The 26,847-nt window shown below is 39.1% G+C and overlaps 1 protein-coding gene across 1 annotated transcript in view; it reads right to left on the bottom strand.

Moving 5' to 3' along the window:
* The window catches only part of Naa16 (N-alpha-acetyltransferase 16, NatA auxiliary subunit), a 102,096-nt gene that overhangs the window by 7,635 nt on the left and 67,614 nt on the right, over positions 1–26,847 (bottom strand). The window contains 3 exon segments of the mRNA XM_021257913.2: positions 933–1,248; positions 23,078–23,929; positions 25,168–25,265. Of these exon segments, the coding sequence (XP_021113572.2) occupies positions 23,732–23,929; positions 25,168–25,265 (296 nt within the window). The 3' untranslated portion in view covers positions 933–1,248; positions 23,078–23,731.

Genomic DNA, 26,847 nt, shown 5'->3' with positions numbered 1-26,847 from the left:
CTTCTGTGACCTATTCAAGAGTGTACTGATTAATTTCCATGTGTTCACATAACTTCTGTGGGTTTTGTTGGCTATTGATTTCTAGTTTCCTTGCATTATGATTTGATCACATGCATGAGATAATTTCAATTTCTCTGTCTTTATTTAAGTATGCTTTATGGTCTAGTATGTTTTGGAGGAAGTTCCACATGCCACTGAGAAGAATGCGTATTTTGCTGTTGTTGGGTAGAACACTCTGTAGATATCAATTAATTACCCATACCTCAAAGGTGTGATTCAATTCTGGTTTTTTTTTTTTTTTTGGTACCGAGGATCAAACTCGGGTCCTGGCGCTTGCACAGCAGGTGGCGGAACCACTGAGCTAAATCCCCGGCCCTCAATTCTGATATTTTTTGTTGATTTTCTTTTTTGAGATGGGGTCTCACTATGCAGTTCAGGCTGACCTTGAACTCACTATGTAGCCCAGGCTGTCCTCAAACTCATGGTGATCCTCCTGCCTCAGCATCCCAAATGCTGCAATTACAGTTTTGTGCCACCATACCTTGCTTGTTTTTGTTATTTTGTTTTTGTCTTGTTGATCTGTGTTTGTGAGAATACGATATTTAGATCCTCCACTATAATTGTTTTAATATTTGTCTGATCTTCTTGTTCAGTAGTGTTTGTTTTATGAGGTTGTTGAATATACCAGTATTTGGTGCATATATATATTTACAATTGTTATCTTTACATTTGAATTGTTTCCTTAACCAATATGTAGTGACCTTCTTTGCCTCTTCTGATCAGTTTTGGCTTGAAGTCCACTTTGTCTGAAAATAGGATAGTTACTCCTGTGTGGCTTTGGGCTCCCACTGTATGGAATATTGTTGTCTATCCTTTGATTTTTTAAATTCTATAAATATCTTTTTATTAAATGTTTCTTACATACAGCATACCATTAAGTTTTATGATCCATTCTGCCAATCTGTGTCTTTTGATTGGGGAGTAGAGACCATTCACACTGAAAGTTAGTCCTGAAAGGTATGACTTATTCCTGTCTTTGCATTATCTTCCTGTTGCTGAATTTCTTTTCTCCCCTTTCTGCTTAATTGCTCAACCTGCACGAGTAAGTATTCATTCCATTAGACTTTTGGCTTGGTTGGCTTGTCTCTTTCTAGGATATCCTTGAGAATTTTCTGAAGTGCTGGTTTGGTGCTCATGAATTTCTTAAGATGCTCTTTGTCTTGGAAAGATCTTATTTCTCCATCAGTTCTGAAAGACAGTTTTGAAGGATATATTAGTCTGGGTTGGAAGTTTTCTTTTAGGTATTCAAACATTTCACAACAAGCTCTCCTGACCGTTAAGGTTTGTGCTGAGATGTCTGTTGTAATGCTAATGGGTTTACCTTTGTAAGTGATTTGTTGCTTTTCTTTAACAGCTTTTAAGATTCTGTCCTTTTGTTGGACATATAGGATTTTGAAGATGTGTTGTGGAGGTCTTTTCTGGTCATGGCTATTTGGGGTTCTATGTGCCTCACTTACCTAAATGTTAAAATTTTTCCCCATTATTTAAAGTTTTCTGCTATTATTTCTGTAAGTAGGTTTTTCAACCATTTGCACCATCTTCTGATTTTAACTAATTTTAATTAATCTTAGGTCAGTCTTCTTTACTTCATCTAGGACTGTTGGATCTATTTTCCCATGATTTCTTGTTGTTTTTAATGTATTTCTGAGTATATGGTCATCTGTATCAGCTATATCTTCTAATCTAGCACTCTTTCCTCACATTGGCCACTTCTGCTGCCTTTTAAGAGAATTTTTTATCTCATGTATATATTTATCTCCTATATTTATGTTTGCTACCTGTTCGTGGAATCTAATTCTTTACTAAAATGATCATTCATGTTGTGTATTGTTTTGTTTAGTTCAACTAGCTTTTTTTTTTTGGTACCAGGGGTGGAACTTGGGTACTTGTGCTTGCAGGGCAGGCGGTGGAACCACTGAGCTAAATGCCCGGCCCCCAACTAGCTTTTTAAAAGAACATTAATTTGCCTTTTATTTTGTCCAAGAGCCAAATAAAAGTTTAGTATCCAAAACATATTTTCAACAAAACTTTTGTGTATAATGTAAACAAACAGCACCAGGGACTGCTGTAAATTTTTATCATACAGTTTCTATGCAGGCTGCTTCATCAATAGATGGGACTCAATTTATTATAAATGCTTGTGACTGCTGAAAACTATTCACACTGGTCATCAAATACCAGGTGGTATATTTCCACAGATATTTCAGACATTTACTATTTAAAATAAATTCGAAATTCTATATTCTGAACAAAAACTTTAAATCTTCCACATAGTGTTGAAGCAAATGATGCAGCGTGTACACGAACTGCACTGCACATCTGCAGACTCAGTCTGCCTTCAGCAGGAACACCTTCTGTCTTTGAGATCAGCTGCATCATGCTGGTCAAATACCTGCTAACCAAGCAGATTAATAAATTCAAAGCAGGAACCCTCTCAACATCTTTGGTGTCCAGTAAGAGCCTCACTTCAGAGCACCTTCTTGCAAGCTGCTGAATCTGAGAGTGAGCTTCGGGGAGTAAATGCTTCTCAAGGCAAGCCAATAAAGCATAAAACCATCTTTCCAATGTCCAGCTGAACTGAATCAGCATGGTCTGGCTGTGGAGGATCCACCTGAAGATTGTTACCAATAGCCATAAAAAGAGAACTGGAAGGGAAGATCTTGGCCTGTTGACTTTCTAGAAGCTTGCTGCGGATGGTTTTCCTGATGCAAACTTGGCTGTTCTTGTCGGAGGAGAAGCTGGGGCCTCACTGTTACTGGGAATGGCTGCTGTTTTCATCAGGGGAGCTCTGATCTTTACTGTGAGCATCATTTCCTGGCTCCAATGTGGATCCCTCAGCTTGGTAGCACAAATCCTTCATCTCACCAGTGTAGATTTTTTGGCTTCCACCAATGGCCTTTGGGCCTTCCAGGTGCAGGTCCCCAATAAGGACAACCATGAAATGTTGCTGTAGGCACTAGGCCACTGATTGGACCTGAGGAGGACATTCCCTTGGACTCTAAGCCTTTAGTTGGACTTGTGTGGGAAACTGCTGGGATCTAGGCCCTCAGTTGGATTCTTTGGGCTCCTAGTGTGTGGTTACTCTCTGGCACTCCTTTGCATTTGACTTTTTGGGTAATTATCATAAAATAATCTTAGAAATTATGCGTCTTGTATTTAATGTATTCCCTTGCCAAATCCTGCTGACTACAACATGGAGTAAAGTCTTTTTCTCAAATTTGTACATAATCAATTCCAGAACTTTCATGTATAGTTAGCCCAACAGCCCCTTTGGCACATAACCTTTCTCCTAGACAGAATTTTTTCCAACATTCTTCATCCTCAGATTTTGGCATAGTCCCATTACTATCCAACTGCTGTGACTCCCAGTGACTTCTGTTTGTTCACATTCTGTCGAACAGCTGAAAACTGCCACTTGTTGCTGTTGCCACTGAAGTGTTGGGGAATAACCTTCAGGGGCAGGTTGGCATGCTGAAAGAGAAACATTTACACTTTGCTTCCTTTTCACTTCTTTGGGTCCATTTGAGCTACTACAACATCTGGACACCAAGCTGCTTCGATCCTGCTGGTTGCACCAAAGTTAAGGCTCCAGTCTCAACTAGCTTTTTTTTTTTTTTTGGTACTGGGGATCGAACTCGGGTCCTTGCGCTTGTGCAGTAGGGGGCGAAACCACTGAGCTAAATCCCCAGCCCTCAACTAGCTTTTTAATAGTGTCTTCTTTAAGCTCACTTAATTACTTTACTCATCTCTGGGACACAATACTCAACACCAAAAAATTAAAGGCAGAAAAGGTTTATTTTGGCTCACAGTTTATAGAGGTTTCAGCTACAGTCAGCCTGCACTAAGGCAGAATGGCATGGCAGAGGACAGCTGATCAGGACTGCATGGTGGACAGGAAGCAGAGAGCCAAGGGGGTTATTGGTGAAGGAGATAAATCCAGGCTATGCCCCCTGTGATCTACTTTTTCTCCTTGTCCTTCTTCTTTTATATAGGATCTCCCTATGTAGTTCAGACTAGCCTCAAACTCACAGCTATCTTCCTGCCTCAGCCTCCCAAGGGCTGAGATTACAGGGACACACCACCATGCCTGGCTCACCTGGCAGGTGAAAAGACGCACCACACCCTATTTCCTAATGGCAAGTCAGCTATAAACCCCATAATCCAGTCACCCTCTAAAACCCCACATAAGGCTCTTGTACCATAACACTTGCTGATCATTTTGTTCATTAATTCTAATATGTTTATTTATATCATCTGTAGTTTGCCAAGCATTTTGTTTTTTGTTTGTCTTGTTTCATCTTTCATCATTTTGTATAATTCTGTTGTTTGCCTTTTGATTTCTTGCCAATGGATCAACTTTGGGGGAGGTGGAAATTTTTGGAGGCATTTTGTTGCCTTTGTTCGCATATTTCTCTTTCTTTGATTCTTTTTCTTTCTTTCTTTCTTTCTTTACCTATGTTGAGGGTTGAAGGTTGATTAAAGTGGAAAACTTTATTGCTAATATGGAGATTTCTTAAGTGTTTCCTTTCCAGTGATACCCTCTGGGTAACCATAGGCCTTTGCCTTGGTCCCAAGATGTTATCACCTCCATTAATTTGGGGAGGGGAGAGTGCAGTGTAATTGGCCTAGCACCCAGTTATCTAAGAAATGAACCACAGTGACAAACCAGATATGTCATACAGTAAAAATAAATAGTGACAACTGTGTCACCACTAATAGCACAATCTGTCGGGAGCATTTCTACATAAATTTTTGGGAAAAATCATTTCATAATTAAAGTATGACTCTAGCTGTCTGAGGCTCAATGTACCTTGCCCCTAAGCTAGGTATGGCATACGGAAACATAATTCCATTTTGCCTCCTGTCACAGCTGAGGCCTCAATGGTTCCATGAGGCTGTGGTGCTCACCAGCAAGATTACATCAGATGAAGATACCCTGGTTCTTCGAGTAGTAAAACAAAAGAGAAAGGTTCACCTGGGGAGGGACTAATTCCTTGTCAAACTTCCTTGTTTCACCTACTATTGTTAGAATGCTCTCCATCCCCTGTCTCCTCTTCCCATCCTCCTCAAAGACCCTAGTGACTTAAGATCTTCATCAGCTCCTCATTGTCCTAGAATTACCATTGTCCTCTAGGTCACCCGATGCTCCCTCCAATTATTGTGTGTACCCAATAAATGATGGTTGGCTTGGAGAGTCTTTGTCTTTGCCCACTCTGAGCCACTGACCTCCCAGCCCCCATATACTTTGAAATTTCACAAGTCTCTATTCTTTTTTTCTCTTTAGCCCTCGCCATCCTCTTTTCTAGGTAGTCAGAGGACTGATCACCCTCCGATAGAAATCAGCAACAATAACAGAGTCAAAGACAAACTGGATACTGACATACTATAAGAACCAATAAGGATACCACTGTACCACAGCTTAACAGTAGAAAAGAGATCTATATACAAATAAAGACAAACCCAATATTGATATACAGTAACTCTATGAAATGCAACAACTACACCACCAGTAACACAGATTACAATTCAACAATAACAGCACAGAATCTACTAAATATCTAAATATTAATAAAGCTTAATAGTGGTACTAATAAAAATAGAAAGGTGGGGCAGAGAAAATGAGAAAAACTAAAATTTGTACAATAAAGGAAGATCCAAAGGAGGAAAGAAAAATAAGATAAAGGATCCAATTAAAGAGTAAAGAAATTTTATAGAATTAGATAAAAGTAACAAATGTACGAACATGAAAAAGAAGAAGGGCTGGGGATTTAGCTCAGTGGTTCGGCCACCTGCCTTGGAAGCTCAAGGTCCTGAGTTCGATCCCCGGTACGAAAAAAAAAAAAGAGAAGAAAAAGAGCAAAAGAAAGGAAAAAAAATATAAAAGCTCCAAAATCCAATAAAGAAAAAAGAAAATTAGCCTCCAAAATTTCTTCATGTGAGGTTTCTTTCCAGGGCCTGGTCTTGAACTTCACCAGATACAGGGGAGCGATAGCTGATAAGTTCTATTTTGTTTCCACACCTGTATTTTTGTATATGAATACTAAATCCTGCCTTGCTGGTCTTGGTTGATCACTGATGTCCACTTTCCTGCTGGCCTTGGTTGATCACTGATGTCCACTTTAGAGGTGTATTCACTCTAGCCACTCCCAGTTTCTGCATCCCTCGCTTTCTCTACTCAGCTTTGTAGTACATGGGTCTGTGAGGTGCTATTGTAGATACGTAAGTTAATTAGATGTCTTGTAGGCAGTTAGACAGGGCCAGCCCACAAGGTGCCATCTGGAGGACAATCAAGACACATTCACTGAAGGCCAGCATTGTAAAAGGAGAGAAACCACCACACCTACATAGGATGATAGTAGTAATTGATATTCTAAATAGGCATCAATCACCTGAGTGGGGGACCAAGATTTTCCAACAATGATCCTTGACCCACCCCTTATCACTGAAAATCCTTGCTTCCTAAGTGACTTGTTTCCCCAATGGATCCCCATTTAATCAATATTTTTTTGGGGGGGGTACTGGGGATTGAACTCGGGTCCTTGCGCTTGCGCAGCAGGTGGCGGAACCACCGAGCTAAATCCCCCAGCCCTCTATTTAATCAATATTACCTAAGCGACTATACTTGTCATAATCTTATTGGTTGTTCATAGTTTTGTCCACCTTGTGATTTCTCATTGGATCAGTGTTACCTAAGCAACTGTACTTGCAATCTTACTAGTGGACTATAGTTTTGTCTCACCTTGAACCTGCCTCACTTCATGGCTTTATTCCATAAAACACCTTTGAAAAGTTGGGTGAGCAAGCAGGCAACCTACTTTCCAGTCCCCCTTCTGTCTCTCTTAGACAGAAGCTTTCTTCTCTCAATAAATTTCCCTACTCTTAAGCTCTGTTGTTCCTAGAATTAATTTTTCGATTTTAGAGAGCACAAACTTGCATTTTGGATACCTAGCAGGTTTGGGAGTTACATCTCTCCCCACTATACCAGTGCCCTCCACTTCAGAGGGCCATTTTTCTGCAAATATTACTCCATTTTATTCCTCTACATGGCCTCTGAACATTTGAGAAATGCCAAGCAAAGCCACTAAGTGACAATGCAAGCCACTAAGTGACTGGAAGCTGCAGCTGAGCTTTGGGACATCTTCTCTATCCTCCCCCACCCCTCCACGCCATGTTTCCTGCCCTCCATTCTCTTTCCCACCCACTCCCCAGTGTAATCAACCCTCCTCTTTTATTTCGTATCTTTCTCCTCTGCTTCTTCCAACTAGATTTTAAGGGCAAGAAACAACAGGATAGCCAGGCATGGTGTTGCACACTTCCAATCCTAGCACTCAGGAGGCTGAGGCAGGAAGATCATCAGGAGTTTGAGGACAGGGGCTATATAGTGAGTCCAGCTTGAGCTGCACGAGACCCTGTCTAAATAAGTAAATAGGTAGATAGATAAAATTTTAAGAACAAAAGAAACAATGGGACAAGAATTGAGGTGGGAGTAGAGCTGGCTATACCTTTTAAAATATATATCTTTTTAAGTAGAGAACAAAAATATCATATACTCTTGTTAATTCAAAGCTTCCCCCCGGCCCCGCCCAGTTCTGAGAATTGAACCCAGGGCCTTCTCACTGAGCTATATCCCCAGCCCTTTTTTTATTTATTTGGGACAGGGTCTCACTATGTTGCTAAGTTGTCCAGGCTTGGCTGGGACTTGCTTCTATCTCGTCTTCCCAGACTGCTGAGGTTACAAGTGTGTGCCACCCCACCAAGCTAACCAGAACTCTTGAGATCAAGGGATCACAGAAATAAATCATTTATCCAGCCTTTACAGATGCCAGCCAGAAAATGACATGTTTCCACTGAACGGGGAACATGCTTCCCTACAGTTAAAGCCGGACTTACTGATGGGGAATCGCCCCTCCCACCCCCGGCCATTCTCCCAACACATTTGAGCTTGCCTAGCATGATGCTGCTTCACAATTACCTCAGGAATTTTGTTCTCAAGCAATTTCTACCTTCCCGCCAGATGTAAATGAGATGTGACTCCTTGCACTGTAATGCTTGATAACCAATGAATTTGCTTAAACCCCTATGACCCGAACTCTTTGTAACCAATGAAAAGAACGTAAAATGTCTGTAAGCCCACCCTCTTCTGAGAGTACATCTTGCCCTGTTCTACCTCAAAGGGGTGTCAGTCTCTTGGAGTGTGAACTCAGGCTGATCCACTGGTGCTGAAAATAAAGCATGCTTTTCACTTTGCCTCCAAGACTCCCGGTATGCTTTCCATCCTCCTGGACTGCCAAGGAAAGCTACAGCACAGAACTGAATTTTCTGCTTCACCACAACTTCCAGCAGCAGAGCTAGGCAGCAGTTGGAAAATATTCAACAAACCAGGGCCAAGAGCACTTTTTATAATGAAAATTTGGAGAAGGAAGGCATAAGTTCTTCATATTGAACCTATATTGCCTATAGACAGGAGGGGGAGGGCTATGGAGAGAATGTAGAGGGCCGGGGATTTGCTCAGTGGTTCCACCGCCTGCCCTGCAGGTGCAAGGACCTGAGTTCGATCCCCGGTACCAAAAAGAAAAAAGAAATGACTCAAAGTACAACTGAAAAGCCACTTTCCTCTGTAGAACCATAAAGAGTTCAGGTCCTGATAGTAAGCCAGGGCCCAGGAAAGAGGTAAAGTGGGAGACGTATGTCATACAACTGCAAACAAAGCACTGTACATACGAACTCTAATCCTCACTGCACCCCAACGGAGAAGATGCCACCACCTCAATTTATAGATGAGGTAACTAAGGCCTAGAGAGATTAAATTACCAAAGAGCACACTTCTGCTGAGCAACTGAGTAAGGATTGAACCCCAGGCAGTGGCAGTGGCAGTTGCACTGGCACTCATCTTTGGGCTCAAGGGCCTCAGTCTAGTATGGTGGTGAGACATAGATCCAAATAACACCCAAAAAGGCAGAATGTGGGGAGTGCCACGAGGGGACTTGAAATGTCTTGGGGTAGATTAACTCCTTCAGAAGCAGAAGGGAAGCATTCAGGGGAGTGGTGGCATTAGAGCAGTCTTGAACATTTGGTAAAATGGCAATCAAACTGTGAACTGGATGTGTTTTCAGCTACCTCTATGTGTTTGCTGCTAAAATGGAAAAATGGCAGCTGTATTACATTGGTGGGGAAATTAAGCAACTAATGGTGTCTTATCATTTCAAGTTTTTCTGCCACAAAATTTTCCTACAGTGTTGATGCCTGGTAAAATGCATGTGCTCCATAGTGACAAAATAGGTAACAAGCATTAATGAAGTTATCAATAGGCAACTGTCTTCTGGTCTCCAACTTGTTTTGTTCTCAGTGTCACCGAATTATCATTTCTGTTAATAAAACTACTCCTCCTACAAGTGAAGAATTAAATACATCAGAATCTCACAATGCTCCCAAAGTATACTCTGGTTGCAGTAACTCTCCCTGACTTAGGTGAGAATCACACCAACGTGGTGTAGCACACTCCCTAAACTTCTCCCACCCTGACAAAGATGGATAAAAAGTAAATGAGGACAGCTGAGACCCACTGAATATGAATTACTTGGCAATCCAAGGTGGATATCACCTTTGGGAGAGGTTTTGTTGGGTTCACATGAGTCAGACCCCTCAGGGGCCATGGGAGAAGATGATGTGCTGTTTGCTGTGACACATTCGGCAGAGGTCTTGCAGCAAAGTGGAGAAGCAGACCTAGGGATGCAAGGAGGGAACCTAGAGCCCCCCATGTACAGAACAGGCAGCTACATTTATATATACACAGCTGCCATACTATTCTTATATGTAGAACAAGCTGGAATGCTGCATTAGAGTTGTATTATTTTTATATGTGGAATAAATTGGATTACTGCATTAAAAGGCTTGGTTCACTTTTTTCCCACACTCAAAGCTCCCACTGTCTGGACATGTGAGCTCAGAAAGGTTGCTGAAGTAACTAAATGGTGCACAGAACTGTCACTGGTCTTCCTTTCAATTAGGAGAGGGATGCTGAGGCATAACTGCACTTATGCTCTTGGGGACTGTGATGCTATGATTTATATTAAGAAATATATATCTGATCTTTGTGCTGTTTCCTGGAACACAATACCTAAAGTCCTTGTAATCTCCCACTGTGAATCTATAACTCTCAGCGAATGAGATGAGTGGTGGCTGTGGTTCCTGTTGAAGTCATGCTGGGCTGGTGCCACCCGCAACGAACCATGTGATTGGAGGGTTGACACAGTGCCATCCCCACCCTCACTTCTAAAGAGGGGACAGGGCTGAAGAATGAGTTGATCACTAATGGCCAATTTAAAAATCAAGGATGCCAAAAAAAAAAAAAAATCAAGGATGCCTACTGAATTCTCCATAAAAATCCAAAAGTCCAGAGTGTGAGGAGCTTCCAGGTTCCCCTGAACACTTGGAGGTACTGGGAAGGTGGGGCACCTGGAGAGGGCAGGGAAGCTCCATGTCCCTTCCCCATGTCTTCCATCCTGCCATTCATCTCTATCCTTTGTAGTAGCCTTTATTAAAAAGCCATAAGTACAAATGTTTCCCTAAATTTGATGATCCAAATCAAGGGGTCTCCGGTCTTCTGACCAGTTGGTCAGAAGTACTAGAGGGCTGATTTTGCAACTGACATCTAAAGGACAATCTTGTGAGATTGAGCCCTTACCTGTGGGATCTGAAGCTAATTTCACATGGACAGGGTCAGAATTGAATTGAATTGTAGCATACCCAGCTGGTTTTAGAGAACTGGTCCATGTGGAAAAAACCCCACACATCTGGTTACAGAAGTGGTCTAATGTTTGCCAGACATGGTAGCATATACCTGTAATCCCAGCTACTCAGAAGGTGAGGATCAAAGTTGAAGATCAGCCTAGGCAACTTAGTGCGTCCCTATCTCAAGAAAGTGACAGGGGCTGGTGGATAGCTCTTTGGTAGAGCACTTCCCTAGCATGCACCAGGCTCTGGGCTCAATTCCAAGAAGAAGAAGAAAAATAGTTTTGTGTTAAGTATTGAGAAAGTGTTTTCTCCTCCTACACAGTACCTGTTCTGTGCTAGGGGAGGGACCTGGGAGATAACAAAATGGGGCTTTCTGGTTTGAGAATATAATCATAGGATAGCATCACCTAGTAAACCTTCCTCTCTCTCTTTACAAACAAGAAATAAGGGGGTCAGGGAGGCTGTGACCGGCCAGAGACTGGTCCCATTCTTTCCACCCTGGAATCAGGACCCTCTCCCATACAAAATTTCCATACTTCAATAAACCTGCCAATTGTGGAATTTACATTTACCAAAAATTACATAGAGAGGGAATGCATACATGTCCAACACATGGGAACAATTTAATTGCCCTGAAACAACTGAAACAGAAAACTCAGGCCAATGTACAGATGTTAATTCTTAAGAAATGAGAAAAGTAAATAAATTTTGAGTTGGAAAGCTTGCCCTCCAGTGGAGAAATAATGAACAAACCACACTTCTAAGTCAGAAAAATAATTACTACCCAGAACCACATGTTAACAAGTATTATCACCTGGATGATAAATACAAATGTCAATATAAGTCAAAGAACAAATATGGTTACCTGCTCTGTGTTTATCCAGGGCCCTGCCTTCTGAGACGTTTTTTTTAATACTGGGACTTGAACCCAGATTCTTCACACTGTGCTATATCCCCAGACCTTTCTATTTTCATTTTGAGTCAAGATCTTGCTAAGGTGCTGAGTTGCCCAGGCTGGGCTTGAACTTGCAATCCTTCTGTCTTGACCTCCCACAGTGCTTGGATTACAGGCACATACCATGGTGCCCAGCCTTCAGGAACATTAAAATCCAAGTGGTGCAGAGGGTACTAGTGAGTTTGGATAGGCTTTAGTCAAGTAAGAGAGGAAGGAACACAGTTCAAAGTTGAAAGAAGTAGGTTTGGATCCTGCTTTGTCCTAGGAAGCTGTGTGGCCCTGGAGAAAGCTTACATGACATTAGCTTAGTTTCACATAAACTTGAGACAGCTAGGGGCCACTATAGTGGGGACAATGGTGGTACAAAAGTCTGAGACAACAAAACAAACCCCTGGGCACAGTAAACCATTACCCTTTGTAGCATGGCATGTTTCAACAGACCTGTCATGAGTGTCTGATAAAGCCATAGAAGCAGAATGTTGGCATGAAATTAGAAATTGTTACCAAGAGCCAGGTGTGACGGTGCATGCCTGTAATTCCAGCACCCAGGAGGCTGAGACAGGAGGATCACCACAAGTTCAAAGGCAGCCTGGGCTACATAGTGAGTTCAAAGCCAGGCTGAACTATATAGCAAGACCCTGTCTCAAACAAACAAACAAAAAATTGTTACCATGGAAAAAAAACAAATAAACTCTCTGCCTTAACTTGCTCTTAGTCAACTCAAAAACCATTAATTTTGGAGGTCACCCAGCTGAGCAACCCATTACTAGTTTCCCCATTAGCTTTGCTGTAACACCTCTGATGTGTGGGACATGGTAACAGTTGCCTAGATTACTTCCTGGGGACATGAAGACTGTTTTTGCTGAAAACACTAACCTTTCACTGGAACCTGAAGAGATCTGATGGGTGACTAAAATAGGGTAAAAGATTAGGTAGGCTATCCAGGAAGTGGCCAGGGCCCCGATTGCCCAGGTGAGGGTATGCAGAAAGGATAAAAGAGACAGAAACAATAATTTAGAATGCAAAGGGGGTCCATAGGGTCAAAGCTCTTAATCAGGCTGAGACCCTGACTCTCCAAACTTGCTACTATTTATTGAACACAGTTTCTTGAGGGAGGGGTGGTGAGGGGAACAGTGGAGTGGAGAGCACTGATGCAAGCAGGGTCCTAGCAACAAGGGAACAAAACATTCTAGCAGGAACAAATTATTGATTAATGGGAAATTTGCTTTTTTCCTTAGATTAATTTTTGCTTCTATAGAAAAGTTATGTAAGAGACATGTTGCCCTTAGCTGTACTATTGTCTTGCCATCCAAGATGTCACACTGTCACAGATCATTGAGACCTCCACTGTAACCAGTAGCATGGAAAGTTGTTCCGTTCCCATACAATAACTGCTGGCTCTTCAGGGAAGCCATTGCGGGCTAATAGGCAGACTCAGACTTTCAATATGAAAAGCCAATTTATAAATTAATAAATCAGGGTGGTCTCCATCAGTAGGCATGTCTCCATGTTGTATCCATCCCCCCTGCTGTCTTAGCCTTTGGGTCAGATTCTAATCAGCTCTGCACACTGACACAATGATCATTTAAAAATGTTTCATCCAAGCTGGAAATGGTGGCATACAACTGTACACCTAGGTACTTGGAGGCTGAAGCAGGAGGACTGCAAGTTTGAGGTTAGCCTGGGCAACTTAACGAGACTGCCTCCAAGGCAAACAAGCTGAAGTTGTAACTCGGTGGTAAAGTATCCCTGGATCCAGTCTCTAGTTCTGAGGGAAAGTAGGAGGGAGGTTGTCCAAGACTATCATGCAGGGTTAACTTGGCCTATTGCCACTTGTTCTGTCTCCACCCTTGTGCTTCTTCAGAAGCCACTAAAGTCCAAATACCTGAAGACAATTTTGCACAAGATGATGGGATGATGGTGCTAGATACATGAAAACTCAACAGCTTTTAAGATGACTTGATCATGACCACCTGGTGGTCCAAGTCCAAGAAGAAGCATCTTTTGAAGCCATGCCCCTGCCCAATGGAAATCACTGGACTTTAGCTCATCCAGCACATTAATAAAAACCGGTTGTTCTCTTAGTTCTGCAAGCAGCAGCTTGGTCACTCAACAAATTTCTGACTCTCTTCAGCCAAAGCCCCAACTTAGCTGAAGCCCTTTTCTCCTTCTCCACACAATAAAACTTTCCCTATATTGGAAAATATGTGCTTACAATATTTGGCCTCCAGTCTCATTTCTACAATCTCTGGATCAAAAGATCCCACTGTTCAGTATTTAACAAGAATAATAAAAATGCGTGGTCCTGGAATAGGGCAATGGTGAGGGCAAATAAGCCAAAGAAAAGTACTTAGTGACTGGAAGTATTCATCAGTGACATTTATGGTGAATACCTGCTCTGTGCATCATATTCAAGACAGACCAGGTTAGTGACCTTAGGGAGCTTATAATAAAGCTAAGTAAGTGGACAGAATTAAGTGCCCAAATAAGTGGGTGACTAATGACACACAGAGCTCCCTTGTAAGATTTGAAAAAGGCATCCCTTGGGCCAGGGATTAGCTCAGTAGTTCCGCTGCCTGCCTCGCAAGCACAAGGTCCCGAGTTCAATCCCCAGTACCAAAAAAAGAAAAAGGTATCCCTCTGTAACAAGGACAAGCCTAAAATAGTGTCAGCCTAGATAAAAGAAAATAGCCCACCTGGTTAAGAGGTAATTCAGGCAACTAAACTTATTTGCTTAGAAATACAAAACATGGGGCCGGGGACTTAGCTCAGTAGCACCGAGCTTTGCCTGTCTCGCAAGCACAAGGTCCAAGTTCCGTCCCCAGTACCGTAAAAAAAAAAAAAAAAGAAAAGAAAGAAATGTAAAACACAAGAAACACAAGAAGATAAAAGTTAAAATAAGAAGGGAGATAAGGGCCTGTCCTCCCAGGGGGAAAAATTTAATGGACAGAGTATGCTGAGATAACAGCTCTTCTTCAACCTCTAGGCTGGAGAAACTTAGAAAGGCAGAGTAACTGGTTTCCAGCTAAGTATACAACTAAGTATGTAACTGATTTTTAAAAACTCTACAAAGCCTTTATTCTTCTTATCTATATGGGCCACATGCCTATAATGGTGGGACATACCTATAATCCAAACACTTTGGAGGCTGAGACAGGAGGATAGCCACAAGTTTGAGGCCAGCCTGGGCTATAGTGAGTTCAAGTCCAGCCTGAACTGCATAGCAGGACAAACAGAAAGCACATAGGACTTTTATTCAGAATCCTTTCTTAGGTATCTACCAAGAGCTTATTTTTTTCCTATTATTTCCAATAAACACTCTCCTTTCTGCTTTGTCCGCGATTTTATTTTCAACATTGTGAGACAAAGAATTAAGGTTTTTAACTATTTCACCTCTATGTGGACAAGCTACAAAAATATGACTTTTCTGGGAAGAACTATTTGCTATCACTGTTTAACATGGTAGCCACTAGTCACCTATGGCTATTTAAATTTAATTAAAATTAAAAATTCAATTTCTTGGGTTCACTAACCATATTTTAAATGCTCAATAGCCACATGTGGCTAGGACTATCAAATTGGCTACTGCAAACTGAATGACAGATGAACTGTTTTCTATTTAATACTTTATTCTTTTTTTCTTTTCCTTCTCCCTGTTTCTGTATGTTGTTGTTATCATTATTTGCCTTCTCTGGTTTTATTTCAGCATTTTATGTGACTTTACTTTCTCTCCTTTCTTAGTAGTTTATACCGCATTGTTTTTTAGTACTTGCCCGAGCATTTACAGTATACCTCTACAATTAATGAGTCCACTCTGAAATAACACTACAACTTCATGGGTAGTACAGATCCTCTGGAACAGAATATTCCCAATTCCTTCTTCATGTCCCAATGCCATTGCTGTTGTTCCTCCCTCATAAATTATAATCATTCAATATATCATTGCCATTACTCTGTTAGATCAAGTAAGAGAGTAAGAATCAAGTAGCAGGGCACAGGGGTGAATGCCTATAGCCCTCACTACTCAGGAGATTGAGGCAGAAGGACTGTGTCTGCAAGGAGTTCTAGACCAGGCTGGGCAAGATAATAAGATTCCATCTCAAAAGAAAAAAGAAAAAAAAAGGAATAAGAATATCAAGGATAAGAACACTTAAGATTTTGCTTTGTTAATTTATCCCATCTCTTCTAACATTCTTCCCTTCTTCATGTACCACAGATATAAGTTTTTGACCCTATATAATCTTCCTTCTCTGAAGAACTTTTAACGTCTCTTGCAAGACAGGTATACTGATAACAAACTACTCTGCCATAAAGAAGGATGAGCTTCAGACATTTATAGCTAAATGGATGGACCTTGAGACCATACTCTTAAGTGAAATAGGACACACATGTTTAAATACCACATTGTTTCTCTGGTGTGAGAAACTGAATGTGGAAATAAGGACTAAAATGTGTAATAAATATTGGGAAATGGGAAGAAAATGTTCAAATGGGAAGAGGAACAAGGGAGGACAGACGGAGTAAGGGACAAGAAAGAAAGTAAGAGGAAAAAATGGAAACAAAGCTTTTGTACATATGGAGGAGAGGGGACTTGTACCAGGGATCCAACTTGGGAGCTTGCACTTTCAAGGCAGGCAGCAGAACCACTGAGCTAAATCCCTGGCCCAGTAAATTTTATTTTTAAAAACTCTCATATTTTGGAATTTTTTTCTTTTCGTACCAGGGATCAAACTGAGGACCTTGTACTTGCCAGGCAGGCACTGTGCTGCTGAGTTACATCCCTGGCCCAACTATAGTATTTTGTATTAAATTCTATTTGGACTATGGTTAAATTCTATATGGACTATTTTTACTCTGGTTCATCTTAGCCTGCTTTAGCTATTGTATTTTTTTTTCTTCTTCTTCTCTTTTATTGTGATACTGGGGATCAAACCCAGGGATGCCTTATCATTGAATTATATCCAGCCTTTTTTTTTTTTTGAGACAGGATCTTGCTCTGTAGTCCAGGCTGGCTTTGAGCTCTGTAGCCGAGGCTGTCCTCGAACTCATGTCAATCCTCCTGCCTCTGCCTCTTGAGTGCTGGGATTACAGGCGTTCACCACCAAACTTAGCAATATTTTTAGACAGCATTTCACTAGTTGCCTAGGCAGGACTCAAAAAGTTGTGAACCTCCTGCCTCCGGGTCCCTCGGTGTTGAGATTACAGGCACTCACCATTGCACCCAGCTTATTTCCATCCATCCATTCATTCATTCATTCACTTATGTTTTTGGTTGAGGTAGGGTCTTACTATGTAGTTCAGGCTGGCCTTGAGCTTGAGGTGATCTTTCTGCCTCAGCCTCTCGATTGCAGGCATGCATTACCACATCCAGCTTCAATTTTTATTTTCAAGTGTGTCTCATTAACCATTTTTACCCAATCTAAGAAATGAGTCTTCTAGTTGGTTAACTATTTATGTCTTAAAAGCATCTTAAGGAGAGGCATTTTTGCTGTTACATCTTCAGTCTATACCTCCAGCTCCAAGTATGATAATGTCCAGAGTTCTAATCCTAGTTTCTCTAGGATTAAAAAAAAAATTGACCATCTTTCTTCTGACTTCTTACAGAACCTGCCAGATTTTCTGTCTTAACATTTCTCAGAAGTATTTTGTGTAACCTCTGTACAGCCAACTTTATGAGACTTAAATGCATGAGTATTTTTAACATGCTATCACATTCCATTGCTAATCTGATGATATAAAATTTTAAGCTCAGTTTTCTTGAATACTTAAACTTTTCCGCAGTCAACAATGCTTTTGAGGAACCTGTATTCCTGATTCATGAGAATCTTTTTATTTGTAAGCTTTTAGATTTTTTCCATGATAGTCTTAAGTTTCACTATAACCACTCTGTATACTGCTTGATTTTTCTTCACAGCAATTACCTCTCCCCGACATTAGATAATTGTTTCCTTCTCTCCCCCAACTACAATATGAACTCCAAGAGAATAATTAATTTTGTTCATTATTGTATCTATCATACCCAGAAGAGTGTGGAACATAATACAGGCTGAATGATTCTCCACCATGGTTTAACAGAACATGTGCAATCCTAGTGATTTTGTTGCATCTTTTGATATTCTGATCATACAGGAAACTGCTTGGCATGTAAAATAAACTCAACAAAATATCCACAATCCTTAACATATAGAAAATATTTGTCATGTGGTAGATGCTTTGTTAGATGAATCTACTTAATAAAATAGTTCTTTTAACTCACATAAAGTTTTAAGAGGGTTGGACTTAAATATATTCATAAAATTCACCCCAGTTTCAGGTAGGTAAAAATGGAATTCATAAGTATCTCTATTATTCCGAATGTTATACACATTGCCCTACCTAAGTGTTCATAAACTACAGTCTGACTTGAAAGTCAAATCTGGCCCAAGGTTTATTTATTTATGCAAACAAAATTTTTTTTGGAAAATAACCACACTCTTCAATTTATCTACTGACTATAACTGTTGCTTCACGCCACAACATGAGTTGAATTACTGTGACAGAGACCAGTTTAAGATCTTCAAACTCTAAAATATTTACTACCTGGTTCCTTATTGAAAAGCTCTGCTGACCTTTGTTCTAGCTATACAAAGGCTGGTCAAAAAGTATGGCATATTTAAATAAAATTACAGTAAGAAATACATTGCCAATGAGCCCCTCCCCCCTCACTTTGAACATACCATACTTATTCCAGCACTCCTGCCACTTTCTGAAGCAGTACAGGAAGTCCTTTTTCATCAGTGTCTTTGCAAGGTGTGATCAAAACAAAGTGACGGCTATTGCTATTGCCACATCAGTGTGCTCATCCATCTTATTTAACACATCTAGTAGCCTCAATTTCTGGCTCTTCCCCAAAGTCAAAATGACCACGAAAGGTAAATGTTTGGAACTATTCAAGATGTCAAGGCAGCCAGGACAGCACAACTGAAGACACTCATGAAAAAAGACTTCCAGAACTGCTTCAGAAAGTGGCATGAACAATGAAATAAGAGTGTATTAATACGGCAATGTTTTTTCCTATAATAACTTAAAAAAAATTTAAGAATTCATCCTATTTTTCACTAACGCCACATAACTAAATCCAACCCTACTACAGTTCTTTACATTCTAGATTTTTACCAAGCTTAATCAATTACGTAAGAAACAAATCACAAAAAATCTGATACCAAGTTTTTAAGTTACCACAACATCCCTTGAATCTTAATGTCTTTTCCTATCTGTTCTAATACACTTGGCTGAATCACCCAAAGCAAAGGACTTCTGGCTCTTCTCTTGAGAGTAGATATAACTCGTAAGTATCTGGTTTTTAGTAACTCTCCTTTTGGTTTAACCTTACTCTCCTTTAGCCTTCCTGAGAAAAGGGCCTTTCCCAAGGTGAGGGTAGGAGTTAGAAGGACATGACATCCTAAAAAAGATCCTGTCCATGCACCTGTTTGTTTTAAAGTACATGTTTGTAGTATATAACGACAGTTATCATGGCGTGTTTTACATTTAGGTAATACATCTTAATTATTTTTTGTCCCCTCTCCCCCACCCCTCCCTCCCTGCTCCAAGTCTTCCCTTCCACATTTGCAAGAGTTCTATTTCCATTTTTTTCACTAACACTTATTAAATCCCTTTTCCCTTTCTCCCCTCCTCCCTCCCTTCCTCTCTTGTTCTCCTTCCCATTTGAAAAAGATTCTCAACTTCCTTTTATTTTGCTCCTTATTTATATTTTCCATGTCTCAGGTTTACAATGCTCATTTTATACTCAAAGTGGAATGTGGATAGGAGGGAGAATACATACAACTTCTATCCACTGTCAATATACAACTAGATTTCTCCAATCCTAGAGTCTATCCTTCTTGTAACCTTCCACATTTTCCAGTGTATACTTCAAACCTAACTCCTCACACCTTAACTGCATCCACCCCAAAACTCAGAAACACTATAAATGAACCCAACAGAATACCTTTTAAAAGTGTGCTGCTCACGCTCACTTTGGTAGCACATATATTAAAAGTCTGCTGCTGAAAGCACAATTTCTACATTGTGATTAATTAGCATCTTTTACACAAAAGGCATCCTGCTGAAAGTAACACAAAAAATGTATTTGCCAGGATATTTACATGATAGATTATCAAGTACTTCTAAAATTATAAAAACACAAAAGACACCAACTTGCTGTGGCACCAGAATATACTTTGGTAGGTGGTTCCTGAGAATTGCATTTTTATAAACTTGTAAAGATTGAGACCATTTTCTACTCTGTCAAAGAACATTTTAGAAAAAGGATTTTGATAGTATGGAGTGATAACACAAATAAGCAATCATGTACAAAATAATTTATTATAGCATTACGTGGGTTGGCATTATTTTACAGTGAGTTTTCTTCTTTCTGAGCAATAATGAATCTAAGAAGATTAGGGTAAAAGGTTGTCTAAATTAAATCTCACTTTTGCATTTATATTTCCTTCAACGGACACAGTAACATTAGTCAGATTTACAGATCTGAGACATACTAAGTGATCATTACTGTTTTCTATACAACATCCAATAAAAAGCTATCTCTCCAAAACTGTTGAACAATATTATGAGTTAATGGTTAATGACAGTTTAAATTCTCATTTTACTGAGAAATATAAAAATGCATTTATTTATTTATTTATTTTATTAAATTCTTTTATTGGTACATTGTAGGTATACAACACAATTACATTTCTCATTGGGAACTGTACCTTTACATAATGCATCTTGGTTCTTATTTTTTCCCCATTTCTAGCCCTCCCTTCACACCCTCCACCCTTCCCTATTTACGAAGACTTTATTTCCATTTTTTCCATTTCTCATCTCCCTTCTTTCCTTTCCCCTGCCCCTCCCACTACCCCTACCCCTTTGGACCTTTTCTTCCTATTTTACATTTTCGATTATTCTTTCTAATAATTGGTACATTTTAGGTATACAATATAATGACATTCATCATTGGAAATTTGCACCTTTACATAGTCTCTCTTGGTTCTTATTTTTCACCCTTGCCCAGCCCTCCCTTCAACCCCTCCAGTCCTCCCTATTTACAAAGATTTTGTTCCTATTTTTCCATTTTCTCATATTAATCCCATTCCCTTCTATCCTTTCCCCTAGCCCTCCCACTTCCTTCCCCTTTGCCCCTTTTCTTCCTATTTCACATTACCTATTATACATGTAGTCCTTATTTACACTTTGTTTCTCACACCAGAGAAACTATTCAGTATTTACACATCTGTGTCCTATTTATTTCACTTAAGAGTATCGCTTCAATGTGCATCCACTTAGCTATAAATGTCTCTAATTTCTCATTTTTTATGGCTGAGTAGTACTCTATTTTATTAAAAAAACACATTTTCTTTATCCAGTCTCCAGTTGATGGGCATTTGGGCTGTTTCCAAGTTTTAGCTATTACAAACTGTGCTGCTATAAACATGGGCACACATATATCACTGTGGTATGATTCTTTTAATTCTTTGGGGAAGATCCCCAGCAGTGGAATAGTGGGGTCAAATGGGACTTCCAGTCCTAGTTCTTTGAAGTATCTCCATACTGATTTTCACAGTGGTTGCACCAGTCTACACTCCCACCAGCAGTGGAGCAGGGTTCCTCTTTCCCCACAGCCCCATCAGTATTTGTTATTGGTTGATTTCATGATAGCAGCCATTCTTTCTGGAGTGAAGTGGAATCTCAGCGTTGTTTTCATTTGCATCTCTCGAATGACCAGTGATGCTGAACATTTTTTCATGTATTTATTTGCTATTTCTACTTCTTTGTCTGAGAAATGTCTGTTCATTTCAGATGCCCATTTTTGGATTGCATCCTTAAATTTGGGAGGTCTGATCTTTTTAAGTTCTTTATAGATTTGAGATAGTAGACCTTTGTCTGAGGAAGAGCAGGTGAAGATTTTTTCCCACATTGTGGGTTGTCTCTTCACACTGCTGGTGGTTTCTCTTGCTGTGCAGAAGCCTTTTAATAAGAAGAGATCCCACTTGTTGATTGTTTGTGCTAGTTCATGGGCAACTGAGGTTTTGTTCATAAAATCTTTTCCTACACTGATGTCTTCAAGGGTTCTACCTAACCTCTGTTCCAACTGGTTCAGAGTTTCTATTTTCATATTCAGATCTTTAATCCATTTTGATTTTAGTTTAGTGCATGGTGAGAGATACAGGTCTAGTTTTAATCTTTGGCAAGTTGAAGCCCAATTTTTCCAGCATTATTTATTAAAGAGGCTATCTTCCCTCCAGTGAGGGATTTGGCTCGTTTATCAAAGATGAGATGGCTGAGTATGTCTGCCATTGTTTCTGCATCTTCTAATCTGTTCCACTGGTCCTCAAGTCTGTTTCTTTGCCAGTACCATGCTCTTTTTATCACAGTAGCTTTATAGTATAGTTGCAGGTTGGGGATTGTGATACCCCCTGCCATGTCTCTGTTCCCTAGAATTGCTTTTGCTATTCTGGGTCTCTTCTTGTTCCAAATGAATTTTTGGATTGTTTTCTCAAGGTCTATGAAGTATGCTGCTGGGTTCTCAATTGGAATTGCATTAAATCTATATAGCAGTTTTGGAAGTATGGGCATTTTCACTATATTAATCCTTCCTACCCAGGAGCAGGGGATGTCTGTCCATTTTCTGATATCATCTTCAATCTCTCTTTTCAGAGTGTCATAGTTTTCAGAGAAGAGGTCTTTGATTTCTTTCATTAGGATGATTCCTAGGTATTTCAGTTTTTTGAATGCTATTGTGAAAGGAATTATTTGCCCTATTTCTCTCTCAGTGAGTCTGTCATTGGTGTAGAGGAAAGCTATTGATTTTTGTGTGTTGACCTTGTAACCAGCTACTTGACTGAATTTGGTTATTAAGTCTAGAAGACTTTTGGTGGAGTTCTTGGGGTCTTCTATATAGAGTATCATGTCATCTGCAAATAATGACAATTTGACTTCTTCATTTCCTATCTTTATTCCTTTTATTTCTTTCTCTTGTCTAATTGCCATGGCTAATGTTTCCAGAACAATATTGAACAAGAGTGGTGGTAGCGGACAACCTTGTCTTGTTCCTGATTTTACTGTGAAGGATTTCAGTTTTTGACCATATAAAAATGCATTTAATAGCTAATGCATGGCTGTAAGAGTAACAGTGCTTCATTTTTGTTTTCTGCCCTATTATGCACCCTTAAAGCATGTTTCTTAGCATAAAGTACTTGTTAACACTCAAAGCAATTAAGGTAAGAAGGCATAATTCTTCCATGTGGGTTGTAAGTCTACCTACTATAAGATATGAAACAAAATTACCAGTGAACTTTCATGATTAAGAGGCAAACCAATCTTCACATCCTGAATGGTCTACAGAAAAACAGAATATGCTTTATCCATACAGAAAGTATCACTTTTTATGGATAGTACAAAGGAAATGGTAAGTGATTAAAAAAAAAAATCAAAGTTATAAAAAAGCAAATTAAAGTTTAAAATAAACCTCACTGTCTTCCAAGAGGAATTCTACTTTTTAAAATATGTTAATACTTTAAAACAAGAACAAAAAAAAGGGAAAAAGATAAGCAAGGAAATAATAATAATAAAATATCAGTAAAGGATCAAAACAGATCCTGAAACCGGGATCTAAAAAAAAAAAAATGATACAGGGAGTACATATACAACTTTATCTGCATAAAAAAATTGCCTTCATTATGATACACAACTAATAGTAAATACTACAGTACTGATAGATAATTTGGGAGTTTAAGAAAAACTGTACAAGTATAAAAAAAGTAACTTTAACAGAAGTTTATGTAAATTGGCAGTCAGATAAAGAAAATAAACTTACAGAATATTCCTTTAAAAAATTCTACCCAAATATTCCATTTCATACCTATATTAAAACGCAGTCTAGAAAAGAAACTATAATGTAAATTCAGTTTAGATTATGTAGGAGTCAATTTTCTACAAGATTCAAATTTTATTTGCCAAGACATCATAGTTAGCTGGACAGTTCACTGCCGCACTAGGACTATGGACTTCAATCACAGCAGCCAGAAAAGCAAATGTAAAAGGAAACAAGTTGTGACATGCAATCCTGTATTCTTCATATTGGGAGCTGCAGTTTCCCAAGCTTCCATCAAGAAGTGCCCCAGAAACCTTTATTAAGGTCTAATGAAGCAAGGGGAAAATATAAATTATTTAAAGAAAAAACACTCAGTTATTGACTTTACTCAAAAGTCAGTAATTACTAATTAAACCAAGAAAGATAACAAGGCCTCAGTCTAAAATAACTACTATCTAAAGTACATAATCACCTCAAAAAAAAGACAAAGCTTCTACAAAGCTGTAAAAAAGGCAGTAAAGGGCCGTGGATTTAGCTCAGTGGTTCCACCACCTGACCCACAAGCACAAGGACCCGAGTTTGATCCCTGGTACCAACAAACAAACAAACAAACAAAAAAGGCAGTAAAATCTAATAGTTGAAAAAAAAAGAACCTTTAAAATTACAATCACTAAAAATGAAAGTGTCGGCCAGGAAGTTAGCTCAGTGGTGCTGTTACCTGCCTTGCAAGCGCAAGGTCCTGAGTTCAATCCCTGGTACCGCAAAAAAAAAAAAAAAAAAAATTAAAGTGTCCTTTATTAATAATAGCTCATATTTACTTCATGCTTTATTACACTAGGTAACTCTTAACAACGACTCTTACTTAGAGATGGGTAGTACAGTATTTCATCTTTAAAATGCAGAAAAGAAGACTAAGAAAGAACTTGCTTAAAGCCACACAACTAATAACTGGTGGAGCTGAGATTTGTATCAAGTCAGGAGATCCACTTAGTTATATCGCATGAGGGGGTGAAGGGAGGGCAGAGGAATAGGGAAAAAACAAGAACCAAGATACATCATATAAAGGTACAAGATCCCAATGATGAATGTAACTGTATTGTATACCTAAAATGTACCAATAAACTTAATGGAAAAAAAAAAGAATTATATTGTAGCTGGGTGTGGCGGCACACACCTGAGATCCCAGCACTTGGGAGGGTGAGGTAGGAGGATTACCACGAATTCAAGGTCAGCCTGGGCTACACACTGAGTTCAAGGTCAGCCTGAACTCAGTGGCCAGCAGGACTTTGTCTCAAAAAACCCAAAAAATAAAAAATAAACGAGAGAGAGAGAGAGAGAGAGAGAGAGAGAGAGAGAGGGAGAGAGGGAGAGGGAGGGAGGAAACTATATTGTAAAGACACAAGTGTTTGTGTTTATTTGGGGTTTTTTGGGGGGTTTTTGCCCAGTACCAAGGATCAAACTCTGGACCTTGCGCTTGCCAGGCAGGTGAAAGCTACAGCCCCAGCCTGATACAAGTTTTATTAGATCACTCAGTGTTCATTTATCAGCCTGTGAAAAGTCTTACCTTTACATTTTTATCTTTGATAGTTTCATCCAATCTAGTGGCTATAGCAACTGCTTTCCCTTGTCTTGACTTGTCTAGAAAATACATCATTTTAGCACCTGAAATTCCAAGACATTTCAAGATAAGTAAACTCCCATGGCTTATACTTTATATGACTAATACTGACCAGTGACTTAAAATATGGCCTGGGGATTTAGCTCAGTGGTTTCTCCACCTGCTGTGCAAGCACAAGGACCTGAGTTCGATCCCCAGTACTGAAAAAAAAAATTTTTTTTGGCTTCAAGTGTTTAATCAGTGATGGACTACAGCTGGTTCCCACCAACTCTCAGAAGCCAATTGTGACATCTCTTCAATTTCTTCTCAAAAATTTATTAATACAGTAAATGTCTGCAGTACACAATGATTACATTCACTATAGGGAATTGGTACATGTACATAATATACCCCTTTTCACTTCCTATAGTGACATACCTCTCATTGATAGCTTGTGGCCACAATGTGAATACTGTCATCACAACAAAACACTACAAATCAGAGCTGTCTTCCTTCACAAATGGTTACTGAACAAACCTGAAGAACAATGTTTTAACCTTTTCTCCTGAGAAACAATATCATTAGAAATACAAGTAAAGACTAGCTTATGGTATCAATCAATATTTCAGTAAAAAAAAAGACAATATCATAAACTAAAACATATAAGGAACAAAGCATCTATACACAGGCGTGTGATTAAGAGAAAAATGCCTGCATTGTCACAAAGAAAATAAGTCATTTTTTAAAAGTTTGTATTTCTCCTATAAATTATGTTTTATATTCCATAGTTGTTTTTCTATTAGATTATTCTTAGTCCTTTTGTATATTACCTTTTGCTAAATTACTTATCTGTGAATATTTCTTCCAACTGGTCTTTTGATTTTAATTTTATGTGCTGAAAATTTCTTTTGCTTGAATTTCGTATGTTTAAGAAAGCATTTCCTACAATCATTATTTTTTTTCTAACAATTATTTTTTTAAAAGTTTTCTCCTATTATCCTGTTCTTGAAATTATCTGTTCCTATCACAAAACTGTTAATTTTTTACAAGAAGTAGTATTTTTTCTATAGATATTAAACATGAGAAGATAACCTTTAACAAGAAAGCTTAGGTTAAAATATTTAAATATATGGCTTGGACCGGGGATTTAGCTCAGTGGCACAGTGCCTGCCTGGCAAGCACAAGGTCCTGAGTTCGATCCCTCGTACCAAAAAATATATAAAGAAATAAATATATATATGGCTTAAAATAGTTAATTATGTTTTTCATTTTGCCCCCAACTTTTTTTTATAATTTTTTTTCTCTGAGTTTAATTTATGCCATATTGTCTTTTTATGAATTTGTGGTACCAGGGATCAAACTCAGGACCTTGTGCTTGCCAGGCAGGCATGTTTTTTATGAATTTGTATAAATTCTCTAAAATGCTTCCCATAAGAAGATAGGATATAAATAAATCTTCAAGATAGAAAATACACTAAAGCAATAAAAATTCAAGAAAAAACCAAATTACTCATAAGCACAACTCTCAAAGGCAACATTAAAGCCTGGTATGTACTTTCTTTTCATCCTTTTTCCAAGAATACTTTTACACAGCTGAGATTATATTTTATGCGCAATTTTTCAGTATGTATTGTGAAAGTATTTATT

Source organism: Heterocephalus glaber, unplaced genomic scaffold (genome assembly GCF_053883595.1).
Source record: "Heterocephalus glaber isolate CG9 unplaced genomic scaffold, H.glaber_assembly_v1.0 deba00001666, whole genome shotgun sequence".
Taxonomy (NCBI): domain Eukaryota; kingdom Metazoa; phylum Chordata; class Mammalia; order Rodentia; family Bathyergidae; genus Heterocephalus; species Heterocephalus glaber.
Note: the sequence above shows the minus strand (reverse complement) of the source record. Positions and strands in the feature narration are given on the sequence as shown.